Source organism: Aythya marila (assembly GCF_965140915.1).
Source record: "Aythya marila genome assembly, chromosome: 3".
Lineage (NCBI taxonomy): Eukaryota > Metazoa > Chordata > Aves > Anseriformes > Anatidae > Aythya > Aythya marila.
This window is the reverse complement of record NC_139044.1, coordinates 1,509,574-1,535,991: the sequence shown is the minus strand read 5'-3', so window position 1 is coordinate 1,535,991 and position 26,418 is coordinate 1,509,574. Positions and strand designations below refer to the sequence as shown.

Genomic DNA, 26,418 nt, shown 5'->3' with positions numbered 1-26,418 from the left:
AGGTAGAGTATGTACTTTCCCAACACAATTCACTACAAGGGAAAACATCTTATATCCACAGAGACCTTGATACATATGTCACTATATCTATATATTTTCTCATTAACAACATTCTGCAGGGCTCCTCTTATACCTTAGCCAGTTCTGTGCACATAATTGTTTCTGTTTTTTTTTGCCATAATAAAACTTAAAGTAGAAAACACTGCATTTTAGATCAGCTCAAACTGATACTTCCTTTTTCCTCAGTTTTTCAGGCAAAGGCAAGGCATTCAATAAACTCTTATTACACCAAGTCTGATATTCTATAGTGTGCTGTCAATATTCAGCATAATTCCAGTTATTATAACGTGCATCTACATGTGTAAACCCTTGCTTAGTTCTCCTAATTTTTCATTCTGAATGACTTCCTATAGTAAACTCAAGGACAATTTTTTCTCATTTTCTTTTTCAAAGTAAATGAGGAATGCTGAAGTGGAAAGTGTGGCAATCCCACGTGATGCTTCCTACTCCTTTCTCCAGATCCTACAGGTCCGTGCTGAACGTCTCTCCTATACATTTTGTCACTTACATCAAATAACTCATCCACTTACATCCATAGGACTACTTTTGGCTACATGCAAGCATTTACAGAGTAGGTAAGTTGTGGAATTCTATGCAGTTATGACTGTACGTATTGCTATGTCAAGCAGACCCTCAACTGGGGAGAAGAAAAAAACTAGGAAAAGAGTAGTAAAGCGTAGAAAGGAGTTAAATTCAAAAATAAATGTTGTATTTTGGCCCTTATTTGCACAAATGCATTAGAAAAACATATGACAGATCTCTAGTTTCTAAGATATGTTTTTACCGCTGTTTATTTGTATATGTATTTTTAAACAGAGCACTAAGCCTTACCTTCCTCCTTTAAGCAGCTAGTGCAATTGTAGACAGGAAAACTGGGAATGAAAAAGAAGGGAACAAGAGAACCTACCCAGACACAAACTTAAGTTACAGAATACCTTAACATTTGCTTTAAGAATTTTCTTGCTAGTTCTTGAAAGGATATGGAGTCTAAGAATCAGCTGTTCAGTCCCTGTGTCCTCTTATTTTACTATTACTTCCTCAGTATCACAATCTGACAACAAACTTAAGTCATTCACATCTTTCAGACACAAATTTTGTTCCCTGCATTGTTCCTGGCCTCACTCAGTCGCTAATTCAGAGATGCATCTCCCAGCAAAACCAAAAGCAGGATTGAAAACTATTATTTTTAGTGAAGGAAAAAAAAAAAAAAAAAAAAAAAAGACCAAAACCAGCAAAGGAAGACATACTTAACAAGTCAGCTCAGCCGTTTCTTTTGTAGTGTCACTAAGATGATTTCTGACAAGGGCAGTTACCTCCCTATGCACTGCATACAAAAGGGAAGAAGCCACACATCATTACTGCAGACAGGGGCTAGAGGATGCCCTTTCCTCACTCTACCTGCATTATATTTCACCAGCTTGCTGATATATGTGCTGCACGTCTCATGCTGTACCTCTTGCCTACCTGGACGGTGCTACCTACTTGGTACCCACACATTGCTACTTCCCAGTGCCCCCAGCACCAGTCCTGGGTTCACACTGCCACACAATGAATCAAGCCAGGTCCCTCACCTGCCTGACCCAGCCAGAAGGAACCACATTACTGTCAAGCAGATCGATTCCCTAAGCATTATCACTGTGCAGGTGCTTGCACCTGCCCAGCAGAGGTGGTACGAATGCATGGTAGGAGTGGGATTTAGTGGGACAACATCTCTGCTACATCATTGTCTTTCCTTTCTCCTTTTCATCAGCCCATCCTTTCCCTATCACTTTGATCATGTCACCAGACACGAGCACTGAAGTCCCCAGTACAACTTATTTCCTTTTTTTTTTTTTTCCTTTGCTTTTAAGTTGCCTTTGTGCAGACGTACTTTGTTTTCCAACTCCATTTCCTTTTTCCTTTGCCTTTTGTTCACTTCATTCTTCATTCACTACTTTCTGCTGTCATCATTCTCTGACTGGGTGCCTGTTTGCTGATGTCCCATCTTCCTCTTTGTAACCACAACAGCCAGTTAGGCTGTGACATCCGCAACATACCATCCTCGGCAGATTCGTCCTCTGCCACAGCTACTGCTGAGGCTTTTCTTCCTATTCTCTCTTGGCATGGGTGGGGATCACCACACCTACATAAACCTCTTCTCCACTAATCATTTCTGAGTGCATGTAGGTTTGAACAAGATCTACTGCTTCATCTGTTCTGTATCTTCCCGAGTCAAGGTTCTGTCAATGTTCTGGCTGGGAAATTTATAAGGAAACTGGGACTTGCTTCACAGTGATCAGTGTTTTGCTGAACAAATTAAAAGATCTCATAAAACCGGTGCATTTGTAACTTTATGCACAAACTGCCCACACAGACAACCTGTTAGTTACAGTTTCAGTCATTCAGCTTAAAACATTCAGTGGAAGAGATCTGCTGGGTTAGAAAAGGCCACAAATAGTTTAACCATCTCTCTAATGCTGCTAAAACAAAAACAGCTGTGCCAGAGCAAGGAAAACAAATGAAACACAAAAGCATCCTACTACAAAGCTTTCCAGTCACTAATAAAAACAATAGCCTGTGGTATTTCCAAAAATATTTTTGGTGTAGTAGATCTCAAAGAACCAGGAGGAAATATTAAGGAGGAGGAGGAGAGATGGGGGTAGGGGAGGCTAAGGAAATGGCTAAGGAAAAGGGTTAGAGAAGAACTGCAGAATAACGTGCTTGAGGAGAGAGAGTTTTCATAAAGTCTTTAGCAGCATCTCCTGAACACCCAAATGACAGGGAGGTGGGTGCAGGAGTGACCTCAACTGGGGGCTGGAAATCACCACTGCTTCTTGCTATCTTAGCAGCCCCTAAGCTAGTTTCCAAACTCCCAGCCTCCAGCATTTGAAACTACTAGATTTTCAATTAGGGAAAGTTTTCATAAATGCAGATGTTCTTGGCGGATGCAGTTTAATACTTGCCGCCTTCTCCTTTCTATTCAGCTGTTTACCACAAAGCTGGAAACAAAGTGTCAGCCATGCAAGATTCCAGGCCCTTCGGTATTTATCAAACCATATGCTCACGGCCTACAGTTGATCATTTTGTCTCTCCTTATTTTAGGTACCAGGAACTCAGATTCCAAAGCAAAAGAAGCCTTAGAGCTGAAAGAGTAATTTCAGGCAAACCCCCCAAATGTTGAATACCTCCCTCCTTTTCCAGTCCTACCCTGCTAAATCCATAACCTTAGCCAATTTTGCGATGGGTCGGATTCCCTTTTGAAAACCCCCATGGAATCCATTCGAAGGAAGCCAACTTTGATGCAAGAGAGCCACTTCAATGTTTCAGAAACATCCCAAAATAGTAATGTCACTTGCAGAGATGCATTAAAGAGCCAAATAAAAGATCAGAGCATTCACATATATCTGGAGGGAGAAAAAGCACATTAGGAGACGATTGCTACATACACTGTACTTGTGGGTGGGTGGCTGGGAGGAACCTACTTCTTTACCAAGTGTCAACACTTTCCTTTCTCATGTTAAGCTTTGTGGTCAAAGACCACATACACACACCATATACACAGCCATCTTCTAGACTGTCCCGATAAGAGCAATAAAAGCCTTAAAGTTTGTAACTGTATTTCAACGCTTTTTTCTTTCCTTTATGGGACCCTCCAACGTCAGATAAGAAGGCAGATCTGAGCAAAATGTTTATTTTGGTCTCATTGGCCCAATTTTTCCCCCACACTGCAGATTAAATCAGCATAAGAGTGATGGAATTCAGCTTAGAATCAGATCTTAGTCCAAATTTCACTGTGGTATGTTTAATCACAGGCACTGTATTTAAGAGCTATTTTCTTTGATTCTTGAGGCTGTGATCTTGAGTCTTGTAGTCTTCTTGCTAACCTCCTCCTTTTATGAGCAAAAATCTGCAGTGTCAGAGCTAAAATGATATAACTGCATCTATTTTAGGGCAAGAATTTGCCTGTGCAGCACTAATTACAGGATAAGAGCCTTAGATAGTAAATATATTTGTTAAAAACTTTTTAGTTTGCAAAATTCTTGAGGATTTTCAGAATCCACGGTCTATGCAAATAGCATATAGCACAGCATGCAGGATAGCCAGGTAGATATATTCCCTAAAACAAGTGAACCACAACAGAGTATATGTTCAAAGAAAACAGAAAGCCTGAGCAGGGAAAACTGACCCTTAGCTAACTAAAATGAAGCCCACTAATGCTTCAGATTTCACAGCTGAGGTTAAGCACAACTTTATTAAGAGCTCTACATCAAGAAGATGTAGAATTAAAGATTCATCAGCTAAATTTAATTCTAGCTGAATTAAAGAGGGACACGAAGAGGAAAAACTGCAGGATAAAGGACTCTTAACTTCACAAGTTATCTTCATGCTACTTGGAACATACAGTGCTGCATAGCCGGTTTATGGGGATTGTACTGAAATACAGGAGTATTTACCTGGACAGTGCAACTGTGCTGGCAAATTCAGAAATTACATTTGTTCCACTGCTTTAAAAATATTTGTTTTATTGCAAAGTTCTAAGGTGTTGGCAATTCTGGGAAAAACGCTGATTACATTTTTATTTGACACGCATTATTGTGTATTGCCAGTTCTAGCTCATTAATTTCTGCAAGCTTTTAGAAGGCTTTACAGCTCACAATTAATATGGTTTAGTTTAAGGGAAAAAGAAAAAAAAAAAAAAAACACAAAGAGATGGCAATAGAAAAAGAAATGATAAAAGATAGATGGCTTGCTCATAATTTCTTTGAAGCAGCAGATGTTTTAAGGGAGCCACTTGGAGTAGTAGGCTCGGTGGATGCTTGGTCACATGCCGGGCGATGGCTACAGACCTGCTGTCAGTGAGGAGCTGCTCTGGAGTCTGACAGCAGGAAGGCATCCTGACTACAAGCCCGAGGGCCTGATCGCAGGTGGGTGTTACCTGGCGCAGCTCCACGCTCTTCAACAGAGCTTTGCTATTTATGCCAGCTGAGGACCTTATCCTGGCAGCAAAACAGGTAGTAAAACTATCAGCTCTCTGAAACAAAAGTTTGTTTTCCTCTTCCAGAGACGTCTGCTTTTCGCTCCTGCAAGATTTTAATAAGCGGAGAAGCTGGCTGCGCTCAGTTCTTGCACAAACACTCTACCTTTGAACTCTTCCTGTAGGCTTCTAACTTTGGAAATTCTGACTCAGTATATTGAAAACAGGAATAAGCAACCTGTAGCCTTTCATATCAAGATCTCAGGTGTATTTTAATTGAAGGAGAGCTGTTTTTCCTGAACTCATTCCAGGAAAGATAATCCCACACCACGCTTTTCCTTGGCACATGGTGGACTCTTCAAGATACAAATCCACCTGCTTTAATCGTCTCCAGCTGTTGTTTCATTGGGCCTTTCTAGACAATTAGTTACACAATCAACCTTCTACATACCGGTGTCAGAGCGTCTCTTCAATCTGTGTTCCTTGGATGCAGAACTCTACTCCCTGCCCTCCTTGACTAAAAACTAGATAGTAAAAAGCAAACTTTCATAGGCTGAAAAAAAAAAAAATTGGAAAACAATAGCTCTTCCCCACTAAACTGTTGCAGATGGACAGATTTTTTTCTCCCTCCCCTCCATGCCCCCCCCCAGTTCCATTATAAGAGTAACACACATGTACCTCCATGTGCATTAAATCACAAATAGAATGCTATAAAACTGGGGTGCCTAAAGGAAATATGTTCTCAGATAAAAAATCTTTATAAAAAAATAACTTTGCTATGAAATGGGGAGAAGTGAAGACATTTTCTTCTCCAGTCTAATGCCAACTATAAACCTAGTAATTTCAACTTAATTCAACTGCTAAATAAGCCCTTAAGGACTTATTTAGTCAGTCCAATTTTAACTGTGAACTGCTGCAAAACACTTTCCAGAGCAGACTACAGGAAGAAAAAGTGGCAATTACAACTGAAGCAGAAAAGGGAGAAATTGCACATACACTGTCATTTTTGCCTTATTTCTGAATTGAGCCAACCGTGCCTATCCAGCACCTTATCTGTATTCAGATGTACAGTGTCAGCACTTGTTGTCCTGCACAAAAGCAGGGACAGAGCAGCCAGCCTTAGCTGAGCCTTAGTTACTCCCAGCACAGGTGATTAATCACAAAGCACATCAGTCCCTCCACTGAAAGCCAGCCAGTGCACAACACGCTCCATCTGTATCACATTAGGTGCTTCTGAAATGCCAGCGACAGGAATGCCGTTAGAGAAGGCACTTCTCTCCTTCGTGCTCCTCGGGCTGGTAACAGTGCTGGAGTCCTCAGGCAGTGGCAAGCAGCATCAGGAATGGAGGAGGGATCCTCATGCTCAGCAGCAAAGACACTCTTAAAAGGAAACTGTCATGGAGCGGTGTGTTGCTGCCCCTGGGGACGGTGTGGCTTTCTTTACTGGGGGATAGGCTGCTAGTCATCAGATAGATTGCACGGCAGGCCATGCAGAAAAGCTTGCAGTCTGGTCACATCCTTACTCTGCCTGCAGTTAAAGCTTATTTATGAACACAGGGAGACTTATCCATGGACAGGATCTGCTAAAGGACTCGGCACTGGTTTAACTTTGACTATGGAAAAAATGACTTCAAATGAGGCAGGATTCAGTCAATCCTCAGAGCTCTTGCAAATCCCACTGCAGACACTATTACTCCAAAGCCCCTTCTTGTGCAGATCAACTGACCCTCCGCAGATACATTTGGCTTCCTCTAGGAGGTGGATCACATGGCAGGTGACTCCTCCAGAATAGCATGTCTCACTCATTTCAAGTAGAGACAGCAGAATTTATCTCTGTTTCATCATCCACTGCTGGGAGAACATCTGTGATGTTCGGCTCAGACAAGTAACAATCATGACAACATATTATCATCGTTACCATCTTCACTGTCATAGCAACTGGGAGCCTTAGCCACGGAGCCAGTGCTGAGCCAACAGGGAATAAAGCTGCTTAAATGCTCTAAGTGTAGGCACATACTTATTGGGAATATTAACTTACTTAAAATTAAGCCATGGTTCAAACATTCTGCTTGATGAAGACCCCAGAGAAGCAATCATCTCAGAATGAAGCAGCAGGAGGAAAATTTGAGAGGGAACAGTAAAAAGCCGTACTTTAGAGGGACTGATTCTGCAGGATGTTTTGAGCAGGTTCAAGGGGTCTGTCGCTAGGTAGCTTGCAGCATTAAAGCTTCCAGCTCTAGTTTCATGATCAGTTGAGTCTGGCACAAATTTAATTTGCTGAGAAAGGGATCGTTCCCCTTGACTCCAGCTGCTCAAGTCCTGGCACTAGGATTCATCCAGCCATATGGTCAACTGGCTCAGGGAACCGGTTTGGCTGTAGGCTCACCATTTGTGGGGGCTTCAGTTATTTTTTCAGCTAGATCAGTTCCCTGATTCAGTTCATCGCACGGCTGCACAAGCACTAATGCTAGTGTAAGGAAAAGGGGCACTAATAAGGGGCTTGGCAGGGGGAGAAAGGCCAAGACTGCCCTTCTCAGCAGCAGTGCTGGCTTGTGCCCGATTACAGTGATGGTTAAACTAAGGCGTTTGAGTTTACAGAGGACCCTGAGATGCAAAGGTAATGTTTTCAAAAGATTGCTGAGCACTGATAGCAGTGGAAAATGTTGAAAACTGAGCATTTTAAGAAGCTGGTCCTCCAGTTACACAAAAATCTAAGGCAGACGGAAATGTTTCAAAAAGGAACCTTTTAAAAGCAGATTCTTTTAATGCCAAGCCAAAACAGAAAACAGCATTCTGAAGCTTCTTGCAATCTGAATGTGCTCAAATGCAAGAACTCAAGATCTGCTACAAACAAAAATGAAAACTAGTAGCTACAAGAAGATAAACCAATCAGCACAAATGGCAAAGCACTTTAACATATTAAACACTTTCTGTCTAAACAACCTCAGGAATTAGCTTTTAACATAACAAGACAGTAGATACCTGAGGATATGGCATTAAATTTTGCAGTGTCCCATAAAAAACATATGAAACTGCCTATTGCTGTTGGTGAATTGTTTTTTGCTATGCATTAAATAGAAAAAAAAAAAAAAACTCAGAAATGCTATAATTTGTTTTTTAGTCACTATAATTTATTATTACACATCAAGAAATTTGCTTTACATTTCCTACCAGTCTTAACTCTGTCTGCTTAGTGGTTCTATTTTTTACCTATCAAATTTAAGTGTAAAAATATGCTTTTGGTATTCTCAGGCAGAAGTGGGGGAAAAAAAGGGTCCCAGGTCACAGCTGGAGAGGCTGTGTTGCACGCAAGTAAGTGCACATGAACATTTGCACAGGGTCCAAGCTTTCTGAGTCAACCACAGTCTCATTGTGGGGATAAAACCACTAAAGCAGCTGCTGAGCTTCCTGAGGTATCTCCAGTGGTGTAACGAGAAGCCACAAGGAGAACATATAGAGAGTATCTATATTATGAATTATAAAGAGTAACTGCCATGGGAACTTCTGTTTCCCATATCTTCTAATAAATGAGGAGAGACACATTTGAGATGAAAAGGCCACAAAGCTTTAAGAGGGATTAAGAGGGATATTTTTTTTTTTTTTTATAGACTTGCTGCCTTATGACATTACTAAAGGAAACACAGCTGCCAGAAGTTCATACACTTTTGAACAACTCTATTGTAGCAGCTATGATAATATCTATGACATTACACTACCAAGAATAAATGTCTTGTTCTACCAGTTGCTGATTATCAGAGTCCTGTAAAGCATGACATTGAAAAATGCCAGGATTTGTACTCTACTAAAAATATGACTTTACATGAAAATGGAAATATATTTCCAATTTTTGCTGTTGTTCTCTGACTCTTCTGCTAAAAGTCACTCAGGAAGCAAAGGACTTAGTCATACTAACCCCAATCTACCTGCCAGGCAGGAACAACTGTGCCTATCAGTTTTAAGGGAACTACTGCCTTCTCCTGATTCAACATTTCTTGCACTTCATTTTCTCAAGGCACAGCAGAAAACAGGAAAATACTGAAATGTTAATAACTGGCTATGGTCTCTGCAGCATCCTCCCAATCTCTTTGACTGAATTTAAGATGACTACATTGTAGGAGATACAGATCACGTTACCATGACATTAATGTTTCATTATAATCATGAATACTGGCATGAGGCATATTCCACATTTATAGATGGTTGCTTTGGGAAATACCAGGTCTTCTCTTTACCTTTTTAGTAGTGTCAGTACACAGCTTTTAAAATGAGACCTTCCCCAGATAAACTGGAGTCTCTTGCTGCAAAGGAAGTTAAGCACACATTTTGCTAGCACACTTCCACAGCAGTTTGTTGACCAGAGAAAACAGAGGAGTATCTAGCTCAACTAGTTTGCAGAGTGGTGTGCATGCTGTAGTCACTTGCAGACCCTCTTCCCCTCCTTCTCCACACCAGGCCCTTTTTGTTCACAGCCTCTCTAGCTCATCTTCTCAGCATCTCATTTTGGTCCATCTTCATCATTCCTAACCACTTGTTATCTATTCCTTGTGGTGTCTCCATTGCTTGCCAGAGTCTCTTCTTTTTAATCTTTCTGGCTCACCTCCCTAAAAGCTTGACAGTGCAGGATGGATGCAGGTGCTCAGGGCCCCAGTCTCCTCCCCAGGTCCCAGATGGGGGATTTGTGGTTCAGGCCCTCTGGCAGTGAGCTGGAAGATACTCCTTCACTTGGTGGGTCTTGAAGTTTGTCACTGTTCATTTCAAGTATATATATATACACACACACACATATATATATATATATATATTTAGGGACTCATAGCATCACAGGGCTCAGATGATATTTCAAAAACAAGGTGGAAATGCTAATCTTGGCTATCATAATCCAAATCTTCATCCCAACGCCTGGAGAAACCAAAGCTCTTCAGGGAAAGAAGTGATTTTTAAATTAAATCATCATTTAATTATTTTTTAAATCATCATCAAAAGCCCATATGTATATATAGACTTGTTCTGAGGAATTAATTTTTTTTTTCCTGTGAAAAAAGTACAGCCTGAAACATAGTCATCGTGGATAATTTCCAGCTAAACAGTTCAGGTTTAAGGGTTATTTTTTTAGTGTTAAACCTCACCATCTTTGTAATTAAGCTGTATCCCTTGTGTACATATGTATCTATTCATATTCTGTAGTCATGCATCCAATACTCTAATCCTGTCAAGGAAATGTATACCATGATTGACTTTCCAAACAACCATATTCTTAATAATGGAAAATAAAGGAAGAAAACATGGGAGATCAATCATTTGGATACACACCGGGATAAAGCACAAACATTATCCCTGCATTTCTGGCCTCTGGCATTATCCACTATATAATTTCAACTACCCTACTCTTTCATAAATCAGCTGCTTAACAGATCTGTGGAGAATAACTGTCAGAAAATTGAAGAGAATGTAAAAGCATGATATCTGGGAAAATAAGAGAAGACTGAGTGAAATGATTGAAAACACAGAATAAAGACTTTTTAGAACAGTAACTTAAATGACCAAATCAATCTTCTTTCCCCTGCTTTTCTATTTACCTGCAAAAGAGTCAGTCATGAAGTTCACATACAAGAACCAGCTAGGTTAACATACATGTATTTTTCATCCCTTTATTTCAAACTCTTCTCAAGAAGCACCCCCTAGTTATCACAGAATCACAGAATTTCTAGGTTGGAAGAGACCTCAAGATCATCGAGTCCAACCTCTGACCTAACACTAACAGTCCCCACTAAACCATATCCCTAAGCTCTACATCTAAACGTCTTTTGAAGACTTCCAGGGATGGTGACTCCACCACTTCCCTGGGCAGCCTGTTCCAATGCCTCACAACCCTTTCGGTAAAGAAGTTCTTCCTAACATCTAACCTAAAACTCCCCTGGCTCAACTTAAGCCCATTCCCCCTCGTCCTGTCACCAGGCACGTGGGAGAACAGGCCAACCCCCACCTCGCTACAGCCTCCCTTGAGGTACCTATAGAGAGCGATAAGGTCGCCCCTGAGCCTCCTCTTCTCCAGGCTGAACAAGCCCAGCTCCCTCAGCCGCTCCTCGTAGGACTTGTTCTCCAGGCCCCTCACCAGCTTCGTCGCCCTTCTCTGCACCCGCTCAAGCGCCTCGATGTCCTTCTTGTAGCGAGGGGCCCAAAACTGAACACAGTACTTGAGGTGCGGCCTCACCAGAGCCGAGTACAGGGGGACGATCACCTCCCTAGCCCTGCTGGTCACACTGTTCCTGATACAAGCCAGGATGCTGTTGGCCTTCTTGGCCACCTGAGCACAGTGCTGGCTCATATTCAGCCGACTATCCACCATCACTCCCAGGTCCTTCTCTGCCTGGCAGCTCTCCAACCATTCCTCTCCCAGCCTGTAGCTCTGCTTGGGGTTATTGCGCCCCAGGTGCAGGACCCGGCACTTGGCCTTGTTAAACTTCATGCAGTTGACCTCAGCCCATCGGTGCAGCCTATCCAGATCCTCCTGCAGAGCTTTCCTACCCTCAAGCAGATCGACACACGCGCATAGCTTGGTGTCATCTGCAAACTTACTGAGGGTACACTCGATGCCCTCGTCCAGATCATTGATGAAGATATTAAAGAGGACCGGCCCCAGCACCGAGCCCTGGGGGATGCCACTAGTGACTGGCCTCCAACTGGATTTGACTCCATTCACCACGACTCTTTGGGCCCGGCTATCCAGCCAGTTTCTAACCCAATGAAGCGTGCGCCAGTCAAAACCAAGAGCAGCCAGTTTCTTAGTTAACATAGAACTTTCTAGCATTTTTTTTTTTTAAAATTCTTTTCTAAAACCTTTGTCAGTATTTTCTGCAAGGCTCCCTCCCCTACAGGAATGACCTGTGGAGGACAGGCCATCAGGGTAGTTGTCCTTCTAAAGGATTCCCCCAGTTGTCCTTGGGGAGAGAATGCCATTTGAAATAAATTGCAAATTAAACTCCCTTTACCAATCCTACAGGCTTCTGGAGAAAAACCCCGTGATCTCATTTACACAGAGGGTCCATCATCACCCTGTGGTTCACTTGAAACTTCACTACCAGGTCTCTGCTACATGCCTCATGCTCTCAAGAGGACAACTCACACACAGAATTCACCATTTTCCATGACAGCAGACCAGAAGAACTCAGTCAAGACCACCGTTGTCCTTGGAAACAAAGCTATCTAAGAAGAGACAGCGCTTTCTCTCTTCTCTTCCTCTCTCCGTCTTCGTCTTTCTGTATGCCAAAGCAGCATTGTAGTGTGGTCCAGCACAACATTTTTTCCTGTGTTTTGGTGTTGCTCTTTTTTTTTTTTTTTTTTTTTTTTTTTGTAGTCAGCAAGACAGCCTAATGAAGGAAGGCCCACATGAAAGAAAAACCAATGGTCTAAAATAATGAGTCTGGCTCAGAAGGACAAGAAGCATTTTTAGACATCATAGTCAGTTTGCTAGCCTTTGTGTAATACTCTTAAGTTGTGATATATGATTTATTAATTTGTTCTTCTACTCATTTGCATTTCATATTACCAGACGGATTTTAAAGAACTGATAGAACACTCATTTATTTCGTAAAGCATTGCAGGAGACTTTGCAGACAAATAAAAACATTATGTTATTAAAGAATACTGCTTCTAAAAGAGAAAACACTGCGACCTCTTTAGCCCTCAGACAGTCAGACACGCACGGCTGAAAAGGCTGTATTGAACCAAGTTTTTCTGTTAGCCTGCACTGAACTGCATGCAGAATCACGCTAGCTGAAGGTCGTTTGTAAGAGGCTTTGAAGGTTTGGAAACGCTCTGCATGTTTAATACTTTACACGCGGCAACTATGAGAGCCCCAAGTCTGTAGCTGTTGGGAAGGCTCAGTGTAAGGCTGCCCTCTGACGGCAAGCATTTCCTACAGCGAGTGCAGGGAGTATCACAGCGGGACAGGCTGCACTGCACACACAATCCCCAAGGTAGAAGAAACATGTCAGACGTGGTCTCTTAGAACGAACAGGATGTAGACATCAGCATACATAACCCTGACCCTTCAACTCGCAGAGCGTAACAACAGTTTCCAACTTGACTTCTCTGTCAAAATGACAAAAGCATCATTTCCTCGTCTACATATTGCACTGGAGTTTGGCTGCACTTTGTTACTGGACTCAGCAGAATTTGGCACCGCGACTGGATTCTCTATCCCTCCTTTTCTACACTGAAGCGTTGGAAATTCTGGCCTCAGTGTAGGGCTGTGATAAACATCTCGATATTCTCGTGTCTATCTTCGCTTAAAACTCTCTAAACGCTCTAGGCCACTGCAAGAGAACAGTGAAGAGCAGTGTCATGCGGTCTTACACTCTCTTATGCATCCTTTTTCCTTTCCATTACCACCTTACTCCCAGCATAACACATTAGGAGGTCTAACACAGAATGACTCTGTTAGTCCTACACAAAGTAAGAGAAAACAACACAGCGCTGCTGGACCAGTATAAAAGAGACTACAATTCAGAACAAAATCTGTATCTTCATCTACATGTTACGCAATGAAGTGACCCACAGGCATGCCTGACAAAAACTATATAAATTCAAAAAAAAACAAAAACAAAAACAAAAAAGAAAACCAACCACAAAAACAAAACAACAAAAACAAGAGCTTTTCTCTGAGGTAGGATTTAACCCATTTTTTTTGGGTGAGGGACAAAACAGTCTTCAAAACTAGCTTCAGGACACTATAACCTAATGCCTGAATAAAGTGAGAACTATCATAATCATCTTCTCATACCAGCATTTAATGTACAATACCCATGTTAAAATTCTGTGCCATGCTTGATATGCTTGCAGTTTTGAAGGTTCACACTTAGAAAGAAGCTGAACAGGCAGAACCTTGCCCATTCATGAAAATAAGTCCTTCTAAACACCTTCTTCAATGTCACACAATCTAAAGGGCAATTTATGTACTTTTCCAATTTGCTGCTGCAAAGCAGAGGGGACTGGTGAATATGGGTAGTAGCTTGGTGTCAGAATCCAGGAATATTTCCATCTCTGCTGCATGTGAATGAGTGTGGAAAAAGAAGTACAGTTGATAGCACTTGGAAATGTGATGATCTGGGTATTCATTGTACAGTAGAATGATTCCCTTTGGATTACATTACTGTACCAGTTTGCTGCTGGGTGAGCTTTTGTGCGCACCCGAACACAGTGGATGCTCTAGTTGTAACTGAAATACATGCAAGTTAAAGAGGGTGGCTTACCTTGTGTTGTTCCATCTAGTCCCATGAGACATTTCATTGCCCTGATGATTTGCTCTGCCACAGGCGGACACATAGATGTGGCGTACACAGCACTGTGAGAATGTGTTCGTAAAAAGTCCACAAGGTCCTTACACAAGCAAAACAAAGTATGAATGAGCTTTGAGGTGCCCAAATAGCAGATCTCCCTCTTAACTACTGCAGAGTGAGAGCATGCGAAAAAAAGACGTTTCACCAGTTATTGGTTTACTTTCTTGGCTGCTACTGTTAATACGCAGCCTGAAGAAATATCAGGTGCAAGTACTTTACAATTTAAGTGGGGCAATTACAGCTGAAACAAAGCTCTGGAACAGAATGCTGTTTATGTGCTGAAACTTATTATAAAGGAGCCGAAATCATTTAAAGACCAAAAAACAGCTGCATTTAAAATACTGCTCAGTCCATCTCCGAATGGGAATGAAACAAAACCTACGTGACAACAGCAGAGTTTTTTTTCCCCAAGACCTAACTCAGGAAAAACAACCTTACTAGGATCTATCTTTGGCTATTAGCATACACATTTCTTAGAACTGAAACTTTCCATCAGTGTGGCAGGTTCTGTCACGTTGTAATCAGTATAGGTGCTTTAACATTTCCTTGTATAAGCAAGAGCACAATCTGTGGTCTCAGCAAAAGCATTGCTGTACTGTAGGCATATCTAAAGCACCAGCGACTCTTCTGAATGCAGAGATAGGGAAGGAATTCAGAGCTTGATTAGGACTATCATTGCTATGACAACTCGTATTTCACAGTGCAGGTTGCAGAGTAACTGTCATCACACTAAAAGTTAAATGCATTGTAGTGAGAAAGGGGTGATGCCTGCATGAAAATGGCCTTTGATTATTATTATTATTATTATTATTATTAACAAAATAATAATAATAATATCACCAAATAAACAAAGGTGGTTATACAAATTATTGCAAAAAATAAAAATAAAAAACATCCTTTAGTCTATGCTGTAACTCCAGTGCTAGGGAAAAAGATTTATTTAACTTCATATGCATTATGCATTGCTGCATTGCAGTTGTAATCCTAAAGGTTTAACCAGATAGCTGAGAAGGCATCTGTGCTCTTACTGACACAGCAAAAAATGCCACAGTGAGATTTTGGTGGCAGAAATGAATGCAGGTGAGCAGCTGCCACCAAGGCCCAGAAGCCTGAGGCAAAGCTTAGTGATAAACACAGGCGTAAGAAGAGCGACCACTTTCATTTAAAAAAACTTCCTAGGGTTAGATAATGAGACCTTTTTTTCACAGGTCTAGGCTTCCTCTCATTTCTAGCTGTTAGCCATATTGTCCTTCATAGAAGTTTAATTCTTAGATACGAATTCAGGAAGCAAACAAAAGAAAGTTGATTCTTTACACTTCATGATAGTCTTTGTTAAGATGAAAAACCCCCTAAAGATGGTGAGAAATATACACCATATATTTTCTTATATCCCTTTTGTTCTACTCAAGTAGAACAAAATTATTATTACTATCCCGACAGCATCCATATGGACTGTCTAAGAAGGCTTCCTACTCATTTAGCAATCTGCTTAAGAAATACATTCATGGAGTATGAAGAGAGTAAACAATCAACAACCACTTCATATCTCCGCTAAGCAAAAAAATGATGACATTTCACAATGGCACCGATTATGCTTTCTTTTCTACTACACTCCTACTTAAAACAAGCTCAGCTCTACTTTTCATTGACATCTGTTGTTGACAAGAAGATTGTTTTGTTGTTTTGTTAATGTACACAGAGCAACTGAGGACACAGATTTTACTATTGCAAAAGGCCCTCAGTAAACCCTCTTTCACCATCCTCCTAAAAAAAAAAAAAGCAACTATGACAATCCACAACTGTTCAGGAATTTTATTATCAGTGGATGAAACTGTGGCTTTAATCTCTCAATATTGCTCCACACGCTGTTTACAAATGTGAAATAAAGTAACAAGCAGTCTGCATGCAAATTAATGTAGTGAAGTATATTTAGCCAACCACAAAGTGTCTAAACATTTCCAAGACAAACAACAATCATCAGGGTGGCACGGAAATACCCTGCCCAAGCAAATTACATAATACGAACATGAGACAAAAATAAGAAAGTCTGACTGTTTGATGTGCATTTGGGATCCAGACAAAAGTGGTACTATCTTTAGAGTTGTGCTTCTGTAAAGCAGTCTATGTGAAAAGATAATAAAATATATCACACAATAAGAAGGTACTTTTCTTTCCCTTGATGTTAAATATGTGTTTTGCTTTACCTTTTTGCCAGCTATGTATCCTCCAGCTGCACCAAAGCTCTTTGTGAACGTTCCCATTAATACGTCAACATCATCAGGACTCATACCGAAGTACTCCACAACTCCTCGTCCTGTTGCTCCCACTGCACCGATGCTGTGAGCTTCGTCCAAGTAGAGGTAGGCTTTGTATTTCTTCTTCAAGGAGACTATCTCTGGCAGGCGCACAATGGACCCTTCCATGCTGTGGATGGAGAGAATTCTGGATAAACAACAAACACAGCACCACCCTTTCTCCTTAAAATACTGCAGGAAAACATAGACATTAATTGCATAGCACAATTTCCTCCATGGAAGATCTTCTGCAAACTCTGTTTAAAAAATTATTTAAAATTTTAAATAATTTTTAAATATTTATTTAAATATTTTTTAAATATTTAAATAATTTTATTATTTAAAAAACTTTATTTACAGAGAAATATTGCAAACTTTTCACAACTGCAGGTGAGTATAAAACAGTCAAGCAGTTTTACAATTCAAGTAATGAAGAACAGTTAAAATGTTCTCGTGTATCTGTAAATTGCTAAAAGAAAAGAGAAGGAAAGGCATAAAGTAAGGGGGGAGATATCCATCCAAAGCAAGATGCTACATTTCACTACAAATAAAATATATTGTAATGAATTATAAGGAAATGATATAATTCACAGTCTGGTCTTTTCTTACTTCATCTATCTTCTGCTACTGTGGTGATATCTGGGGGTAACAGCTTTAGAGAAAAATTACTCCAGTGCAGAGGAATTGGGTCTAACATATATCAGATGGCCCACACGAAATGCACAGACAGTGCCATAACTCAAAGCACCCCAGTCTTTAGAGTGGAGAGAATCAGGGATTAGAAAAGGTAGCTCAAATCTACTCTTGATAATTGCTGCTCCTGACAGTTTTTCTTTTTTTTTTTTTTTTAAAAAAAAAAAAAAAAAAAAAGGAAATGCAGCCTGCTGCCTAGCACTCCAAAGGAAAATCAAGTTTCCATTCTTTTTCTATTTATATTCTTACAGCCATGCAGGAAATTGAAATATTCTAAATGTGTACTAATGGTGCGTAGAGAGTTCTAGAAATAAGAAAAGATGATAAATCTTTTGTGCTGTTGGTAATGACATCAGTAAGTTAGAAGGCACAGAGGAGCTGTACAGCAAAATGAAAGCCCTGGGAGACATAAGAAATGCACTCTAATCCTATAAAGATGAAGTATCAATAGTATTGCTGTGAAGACTATTATGTCTTGAAAACCTTTGTGAGATGACTAAGGCTACGCTTGGATACGCTCTGCTGCACTCAGCATTCATTTCGTAATGAGTTAAACATGTTCTCTTCACTAGCTCTAGCGAGCAGGTCTTTAAATGCTAAGTACTTCCTATCAAACGCAAAGTGAATGCACCGTGTGCCAGGAAAACCAGTGCTCTGTGGCTACTACCTAAAGCGTATTCAACTGCATGTGCGACAGGAGCTTCAGATAGGCAGAAATGTCAAGTTTGTTCCCAAGTGACAAGTGAAAAAATAGCAGTGTCATCAGGATAATTTCTTAGCAGTTTTTTGATCCTGGACCAGTGGCTTTCACTGATTCTTTTCCTTACACTCAAGCTGCACTGTGCAGCAAGAAAGGGGCAGGAGGGGCTCTGGACACTTGGGACATTACTTACTGACAGTTTTTGCCCTCCTTTTCATCCTTTGGTCTCCTGAGTAAGCTTGGAAACAAACTGGTTTTGAAGGAGGTATTTGTTCCCTGCCCATCAGCAAGGCTGCATGAGTTTGAAAGACCAGCACTGGGGAGCAGCCAGGGACAGGGGTTGCCTGTGGTGTTCAGGCTCAGAGAGCCTGGCTGCGTGCACCTGGATGCACATTTTTGGCCATCAGGTGATGCCTATCTTGCCTAGCCCTAGAAGAGGCAGCTATGGGTGTGTGTATCAACACCACTGTTGCTTGCAGCAAAGGGTGGACAGGCTTGTGCTGCAAGCTCCAAGGACTGAGCTTTCCCTCCTGTCACCCTGTGCTGGGGACAGAGCCCTCCAGCAGCCAAGCGGCACTTGACAGCTTGGGGAGAAGGAACTTGAACCACCACAGCTATTTTCCTAATGAGTACAAGGTCAGAGCCCGCAGTCCTCACATAACCCAGAGTCAAACCATTAGTCAGCTAAAAATTATACCAAGCCACCGGCTGTGCTGGGGCATGCAGCATCCTGCGTGCTAGGGAGCGCAGCTTCTGGCCACCTGGTCAGCTCGTAGGCTGGCTGAGTGGTCAGAGAGCAAGCGTGGGGCCAAGGAGCTCCTCTGCAGGAAACAAACAGGCATCCCACCCTTCGCCTTCCAGCAACAGCTGGGGAGACCAGCTCAACAGAGAATAACAGTTTTTCCACATTTACATAGGCATCACAGCACACTGGCTCATGGAGATTCAGGTGGGAGATAAAGCATTTAACTTCAAAAAGAGCAATAATGGTAAATTAAAAATACAGATCTTATGCAAACATTGCATATTTGCCATTTTCAGTGATGAGTTAATGCTTTTTAAAGATGCCTGCTGACACAAATGTTGCAATAATTGATAGAGATCCTAACATGGCTTTGAAACATCCTTGGAATAGGCAAAGCCCTGCTGGCTTCAGGTACATTTTCTGTGCTGCCATTTGAATTGGCCTCCATCCTCCTCATGACAGAGATGAAAGCTGTTTCTGTGCCTACCCAACTCTTTGATTCTTGGCCATTTGACCCTGGGAGATTGCTTGTGATACGAACATCCCTCTGTTTAGAATTGCTCCAAGATAAAACTCACTTCGTATATACCCTTGGGTAGCTCAAATGGAAAGTTTACTGAATCCTTCAGTAAATATTGCTGTCAACTGAGTTTAAACCAGAGAACCAGAAGTGAACTGTAATCTCTCTGTCTCAGTCTGGCTGCGTCACTTTTACAAAGCTATTGATCTGTTTCCAGATCTGCTCAGGCACACAGTGCACGTCTAAAGAGCTGTATGCAGATGAACGTAAGCTGGCTCTGCCCAGGCCAGACATAAGCATTATGTGGTATTACATCCTGTCTCACAGTAAAAATTATTAGCTTGGCTGCAGGGATATACAGCTTCTAGGTTGCAGCTGACCCTCATCTCCCTTGCTCAGAGGGTGGCAGAAGAGCTTGCTTAAGTATGCATTCATTTTGAATCTACTTCCAGACATGAGGAGATAACCCAAAATTTGGGGAATCAATTAATTTTGAGGCTTGGTTCAATCCCAACAAACCTGACATCCTTCCTGATGCAGCTTATGAATTCTAGAGGCAGGTGCGTTGAGACACAGGAGGTGTGTATTTTTTGTGCTGGTCACCTCTCCTGGAATACAGACTTGCTACACTGGCAGTTTTTTTTTTTTTTTTTTCTGTCAGAAAAAGTGATTTACCAATATTCAACCTATCATCTTCATAAGTGCATCACTCAACTTCCCTAAACCTGCCCTACAGTGTCCCTATCCTTTCAACATTTGACAACTTGTCTGTTTACTATTAGGCTAGTTTGCATTTGGGAAAATCTCTTTCTTTCCTGACCTATTGCTCCCAAAATATATGCACTGGATTTTAATATTTACTTTAGGGATTTTTTTCTCATATAAACATTGGATATTCATGCTACAATCTCCATTTTGTAGTTTAGAGCCATAGTTTAAGGAAACCCTCTAACACTGCCCTCACATACAACCCCATACACTGAAATGATAGAAATGTTAACCTTTAATGCTGGTCCCTGGCCAAAGGCATTAAATGTTACCCCATTCTTTTCTGAAGTCCTGTCATCTAATCCCAGGAAATAAAAAATAACCCTGATAAATTTCTTATGGTATTGGCACTGATTCCCCAGGAACTTCTAGTGCACATGAAAAGGCACTGGATAATATCCAATTGATCAGAGAGCTATTTTCTGAGCTGGAAGGAAATATAGAAATATACCCAAATTAAATTAAAAGCAGGGGAAAAAATCTGTTTCGATCAGTTTCTAGTGCCTCATAACTCCTGCCCTCATCCTTAGCCTATCTGACTCCTAGGTAAATATGTGTGCAGGAGAGCAGAAGTCTACCACAAACCGTGTAAGAACATAGTAACTGATTAATCCTGAACTGGAAATAGTAGAAGCCAAGAAAAACATTAGCTGGATATTTAAATAATAGAAATATGATTTCGCAAGTCACTTTAATTTATGCCCTGGACACTGCCAAAACTTGTTCATGCTTTTTGTACTGAAGATTGATGGCTGGACGGTCTCTCTGTTTGGAAGGAAAATGAAATATATTTGCTCCTAGGCTAGGCCAAGTTAAGAACTAGCTTTCACTAGTAGTTACATCTACTTCTGATGATTTTTTTCTTTTTAAGATGCTAGAGACATTAAAAAGCAAACAATCATATACTTATTGCTATTTATTTGACATGTAGCTTGGGTGCTTCCCAAGTCAAGGGGCCAATTCTGCCTTTGGTTGTAACCAAGCAAAATCTGTGGCTTATGGTTTCAAACGCAAGTCTGATTTCCAGAAATGCTCATGTTGGCTAACAGCGACCCTTTTCAAATTTTGCCAGCTGGTAACTCCAGGCGTATGAGCAGAGTAAACACTTTAACATACCCCTAATGCAAACAGAAGGCAAATTTTTTTCTGTACCATCAACTTCACCATACTACAACTACGGTGTCCCATTTAACAGTATTTATTTAAAATAGGAAAGCTTAGCATTTCTTTTGCATCTCTGGAAAAGGCATTTCTGTAAACATTTGCCAAGCCAAACTTGCAAGTCAAGGTATTTTAACTTGGAGAATGGCTCTGACCAAGTTATTTAAATTCTGTATTAGTTGTTCCCAGAGCAAAACCTCTCTAAGTCCTTGGGAGGGAAGAAAAAAAAAAAAAAAGGCAATATTGACTGTTTTAAGAAGAATACATTAACAAAAGTCTGCCTCCTCTTAACACCTTTAGATGAATGTTGATCTAGCAAATTTGCAAGAGAATTAACATTAGCCAATATTGGGGTTGGAAAGTTTTAGTCTTTCAAAAATCATGGGCCAAGAAAGGACAGAACATGTACACAAAAAAAGTAAAAGCACTTCTAATGTGTCTTTCTCCAGCTTTTTTCAGCATGTGAAATGTTATTAAACTACTTAGACTACATGGCTGGTGAATCTGTTCCCAGCTGCGCTCTAAGGACAGATCAGCTGCCTGTGTCTTGGGTTGGCAGCGATGGCAGGGACGCGGCACAGTGGGGTGTGGAGGTATTCTCCCTCAAGTCAAGGCAGATTTGCTTTGCAACCAAACCACAATCTTCAATTTCTGATCTGCTTAGACTAAGAAAACAACTAACCAACCAACCTAGCTACTGTTGGGGCTTGTTCCAGTGACATTAGAGAGCTGAACTTTGTGGGTTTATTTATTTATTTACTTTATGCCTTTCACAAATATTGATGCTTAGGACATGAGTGGTCTTAACGCTGTTCAGCTCTTTAGGGGTGAGTGTGATATAAATGAAGTAGAAACAAAGAAGTATAATATCTGATTCCCTGTGTGTCTGATATTTCTCTGGCAATCAGAAGGAAGTGACATAGTAGGGCTGAGACTCTAAAGGAAATAAAACGTAAGTAATTTGATTGTCAAATCCCATTGAAAAGCAGTAACTCATGAACTGTTATGTACCACTACCAATTCCTCTCTAAAATAAAAATTCCTTTTTGGTGTGGTTGTCTGAGGTTTAACATGTTTTTATTTCACATCCTAACAGATGGATGTGCAAACTTTTGAGAAGGAAATCTTCTTTGAAAATCAACTGCAAAAAGAAAAGCAAAACAATGCTCTATACCAAACATACATCTGGAAAGACAGCTGCAAGTATTGCAACTATCTGACAGTGGGTTTGGCCCACTGCTTAAATGGATCTATGCCTCTGTGGTTACCAATCTACTGTCTTTCTCCCTAGTGGTCAATATCCAGAGCAAAGGATTTAAAAGTGAACAAAGCTCAGCAGCTGGAGCATTTTCTGCAGGCCATGTAACTGATGGCAATATTTGTCAGTAAAATGTTGGTGGTCCACTTAATTTCTGTATGATCAAAGTCCTTAAATCTGAGCTTTCTTTTAGTAGTACCAAGCTATGTTTATTTGCAGTTTTGCTCTGTTTATTCTGGTTGAAAGGGGACGTTCAGCCTGCTTTGGATCAGCTGACCTGTTTCAGCTCTGAGTGACAGGTGTTTAGATAAGGACTGATTTGTTCTCTTTGCAGATGGAAAATGTTAGGTAAAAAGAAAGCGCTGATGACTATGAAGTTGTGATGAAACGAGATTGTAAAAGAGATCTTCTGAAAAAGACTAAGCTGCTAAACTGCACTACCACTTCTCAATAAAATGGTGTGACTGTCTCTCTCCAGCGACTATATTTCAGCAACACATGAAATAATCTCTGCACATAAAGTTTAAGGTTCCTTTCATAAACCATGTCACATCCTGTGAATGATTGATCTTGCCTCCCTTCTCTCTAGTGCTAGAGGTGCTACTCCTAAACTTCACTCTAAAACTCCTAAACCTTCTACTCACCCTCTCTCATCATCCTTGCTGTAGCCTTGCCTAGATCCCTGCTTCTTCAGCCCTTCCCTCTTCAAAATCTCCAGCTCTCCCTGTGTTCCTGCTGTCCAGCTCCTTGCCCAGCCTCTGAAGACTCCAGTGGCTCCCTCTCCGTGCTGTCCACCAGCCCCATGCCACCTCCCCAGCATCTGAATTCTGACTTGAGCAGTTGCCAGGATGAAGCCCAAGGTGGTGAGCCTGGCTGGTGCCTCTGCTCCGCTGCCCAACTCCAGCGATGGTTTGTCCCTCTGGCTGGGTGCAAGATGCACCACTAGTGAACTGGAGCAAACTGACTAGGAAGTTCTTTAATTACATCATATCGCTGATAATGATGTTACCTGATAGATTCTCAAAGACACCTTTCATTCAAATTCCTCCAGGGACCGAGGTCGAAATGAATACCACTATATAATTCCTTGAAAGTCACTCTTGTTACTGTTTTTCCTGTTAAAGTTTGAGTCCCTTAGATCCAGCACTGATAAACGGAAAGGTGCTGGTATCACTCGGCCAGTGTTTGAGGTTTTAATTTCCAACAGCTGGGTAAGAACTGGGCATGCAGAAAGAACTTAACTAGGAATGACACCGTTGTCTTTTGATCTGCTAGTGCGCAACACATAACTCTGGAAAACTCAACTTTGCAAAACTCCTCACCCACTGCAGCTCCATGAATTTTACCACATCTGTGACAACATACACCAGCTGATGATCTATCTTGCTCTCACAGTACATAATAGCCTGCTCCACAGCGATTTTACTAAATCAACATTCAGAACACCACAGAGGACCTAACTGAAGTGAGTAATGCCACAGGGTACTACTGAATGAAAATTAACAGCTTTATAAGATCACTGAGCATGTTATTGTAAACTCCATTCATTTCAGATTTCTTTCAGATACCTAAGTCAATGATCAATACATCATTCTGTCCTCAGAAATGATAAAGAGTACTGATGTTTCTAAAACACACATACCTGTAAATGCCCTCCACGAGGATGATAATTTTTCTCCATGCTCTGCGGCTTCGAGGCTGGCCATATATTATTGCATCTCTCAGTAACTTCTCGAGACTTTGCATATCTTTATTTAAAAATAAGTAAAAGGAGAATATTAACAAAGATTTTTCAAATTAAATTTTTGTTTTTTCTACCAGTTACTACTTTTTCCTACAGAAAAAAAAAAAATCACATAAAAAAAAAAGTTATTCTGAAGATAAAATTCCTTTGCTGGCAGGCAAGAACCAATAATTGATTTTATTTGCCTGAATGCAATCTTGTGATAAGTAGAGTTACAAAACGCTTTCTGTTATGCACCCCTTCTGGGAAATTTCTGAAAATTCTTGGCACGCATTTTTATTTAAAGACAAAATTTAACCACTTTGCTTACGTACTGAGACTAATTGCAGCAATTCTCTGTACGGGTTGCTGATACTCATCATATCACAAAGCTTTTGAATAGGGAGTATTCGGTTGCTTTCCCGCATCACCAAGGGCTCGTGAATCACATGCACTGCTTCAGCAAAAGCTTGAATCAGGCTGCATGCAGTACATCAGGATAGCAGCAAGAAAAATCCTGTCCTTCTCAGGAAGAAAAGCCAGTGAAAAAAACGTTGATGAGAAAGGGAGAGAAAAGTGTGTACAAGTACACAGCATGGATACGCTAATTAGGTGCCAGAATGCTTGGAACTGGCAAGACCTTGATATAAGGAGGCCTGGAGCAATGTTAGAAATTTAGCTGCTTTCTGAAGGTCTGATTGCAGATAAGCTAATAAAATGCTAACAGGAAAGCCACTGAAGTTTTCAAAAACACAGAAAAAAAACAACCACAGGCACAAGAGTCAGATCAAAATGTGACTCTCAGTGCAGAGCTGAAATCAGTGTTCTGGTGTCTGCACATGGACGAACTCTCTCCAGAATGAATTACAATGCTACTTTTCAGGAATCTGAACTGACATTTCAAAACATTTTCAAAGAACACCTTACAGAGACTCACACTACACCAAGGAATGCTGGAGATCAGCTCAAAGTTTTGGTTGGGAAAATGAATGGCATTTTTTCCTGATATGAACCCAGTTTTTCAGCAACACATCTTAACATAGTTACTGTTACCTAAAATTATACAAAGCTAATCTTTAAAATAGAGTTCTCCCCGCTGAAGCAAAGACACCTTAGTTATATTAATGTTGACCTAGAGCTTGGTTTCCACCTGACTGGAACCAGGCAGTTTGCACAGTACCTGTCCATCACCATGAATAACCTGAGAGCTGAGAGATGGCTAGATATGTCCTGAACCCTTATGCTTTGGTACCTTGATGTTTGCTGAGGTCCTGGTCTCAGTGAAAGGTGCATTTCTCAGAAACATCTGTGCTACTCTGCACTTTACAGTGTGATCTCTTGACCTAGCAAGCCCTTGCTTTAACTTGCAAAGCACGATACATACATGATAAGCCCTTATTTCCACTGTGCAATCACCTGCACAACTGGATGGGTTCCCAGATGGAAACGCTTTTATGAATAATGCAATGCAGACAGCACAGTTTCCACTAGATGGCAATAAAGGAAATAAAAATTCTTTGGTGTTTTAAAAAGGGAATTTATAACCACACTGAGCACATTTTGTGAAAGAGAGCTGCTCACCTTCTCTTCTGGGTAGATAATATTCAGAAATCCTTTTTGGTTCTGAGAATTAAAGGACTCCACAGAATGACAGAAAGTTCATGGGTTACAAAAATGAAATAAGATATTCAGTCTTGAACTCAAATTTAGGCACAAATTTTAGCATCAAATTTCTCTACTGAATGTAATTGTCTTTGTCATCTAAATTCCTTTGAGACTTTTGAAACTCCCCTCTGAATCATGCAGGGTGCTTCAATTCAGTATTCTGTCTACTTGTCAGTCCAGATTTGGGGAAAGTCAGCTTACCCAACCTCTAAGCTGAAATCACAGCTTGGAAATTCAGTTTTCACATAAGCCCACAGAAAGAAAGAGGAGAGGCTAGAGAGTTATGAAACGCATATCACTTTTTTTTTTTTTTTTTTTTTTTTTTAAAGAGCTATTTGAAAAAAGTCCATGGATGTAAATAGCTCCTCTGTCCCAATGAGTGTACAATGCAGGACTGCAGATATAAAAGAACCTCTCCAAGGCAGGAGCTTGCCTGACTTTATCCATGACAGTCCTGCTGAAGTTAAGGACATGTCTGCTTTCAGGATCAGGGCTGTCTCACTCTGCTTTTGATGTCTCATTCTGAAAAACATGTAGGG

General features: G+C 40.8%; 1 protein-coding gene across 1 annotated transcript in view; it reads right to left on the bottom strand.

Annotated features, from left to right (window-relative positions):
* The window catches only part of SPTLC3 (serine palmitoyltransferase long chain base subunit 3), an 87,858-nt gene that overhangs the window by 4,274 nt on the left and 57,166 nt on the right, over positions 1 to 26,418 (bottom strand). The window contains exons 8-10 of the mRNA XM_082758063.1: positions 24,134 to 24,239; positions 16,557 to 16,776; positions 14,266 to 14,392 (exon numbers count right to left, since the gene is read on the bottom strand). Of these exons, the coding sequence (XP_082614189.1) occupies positions 14,266 to 14,392; positions 16,557 to 16,776; positions 24,134 to 24,239 (453 nt within the window). The remainder of the gene's footprint in view (positions 1 to 14,265; positions 14,393 to 16,556; positions 16,777 to 24,133; positions 24,240 to 26,418) is intronic.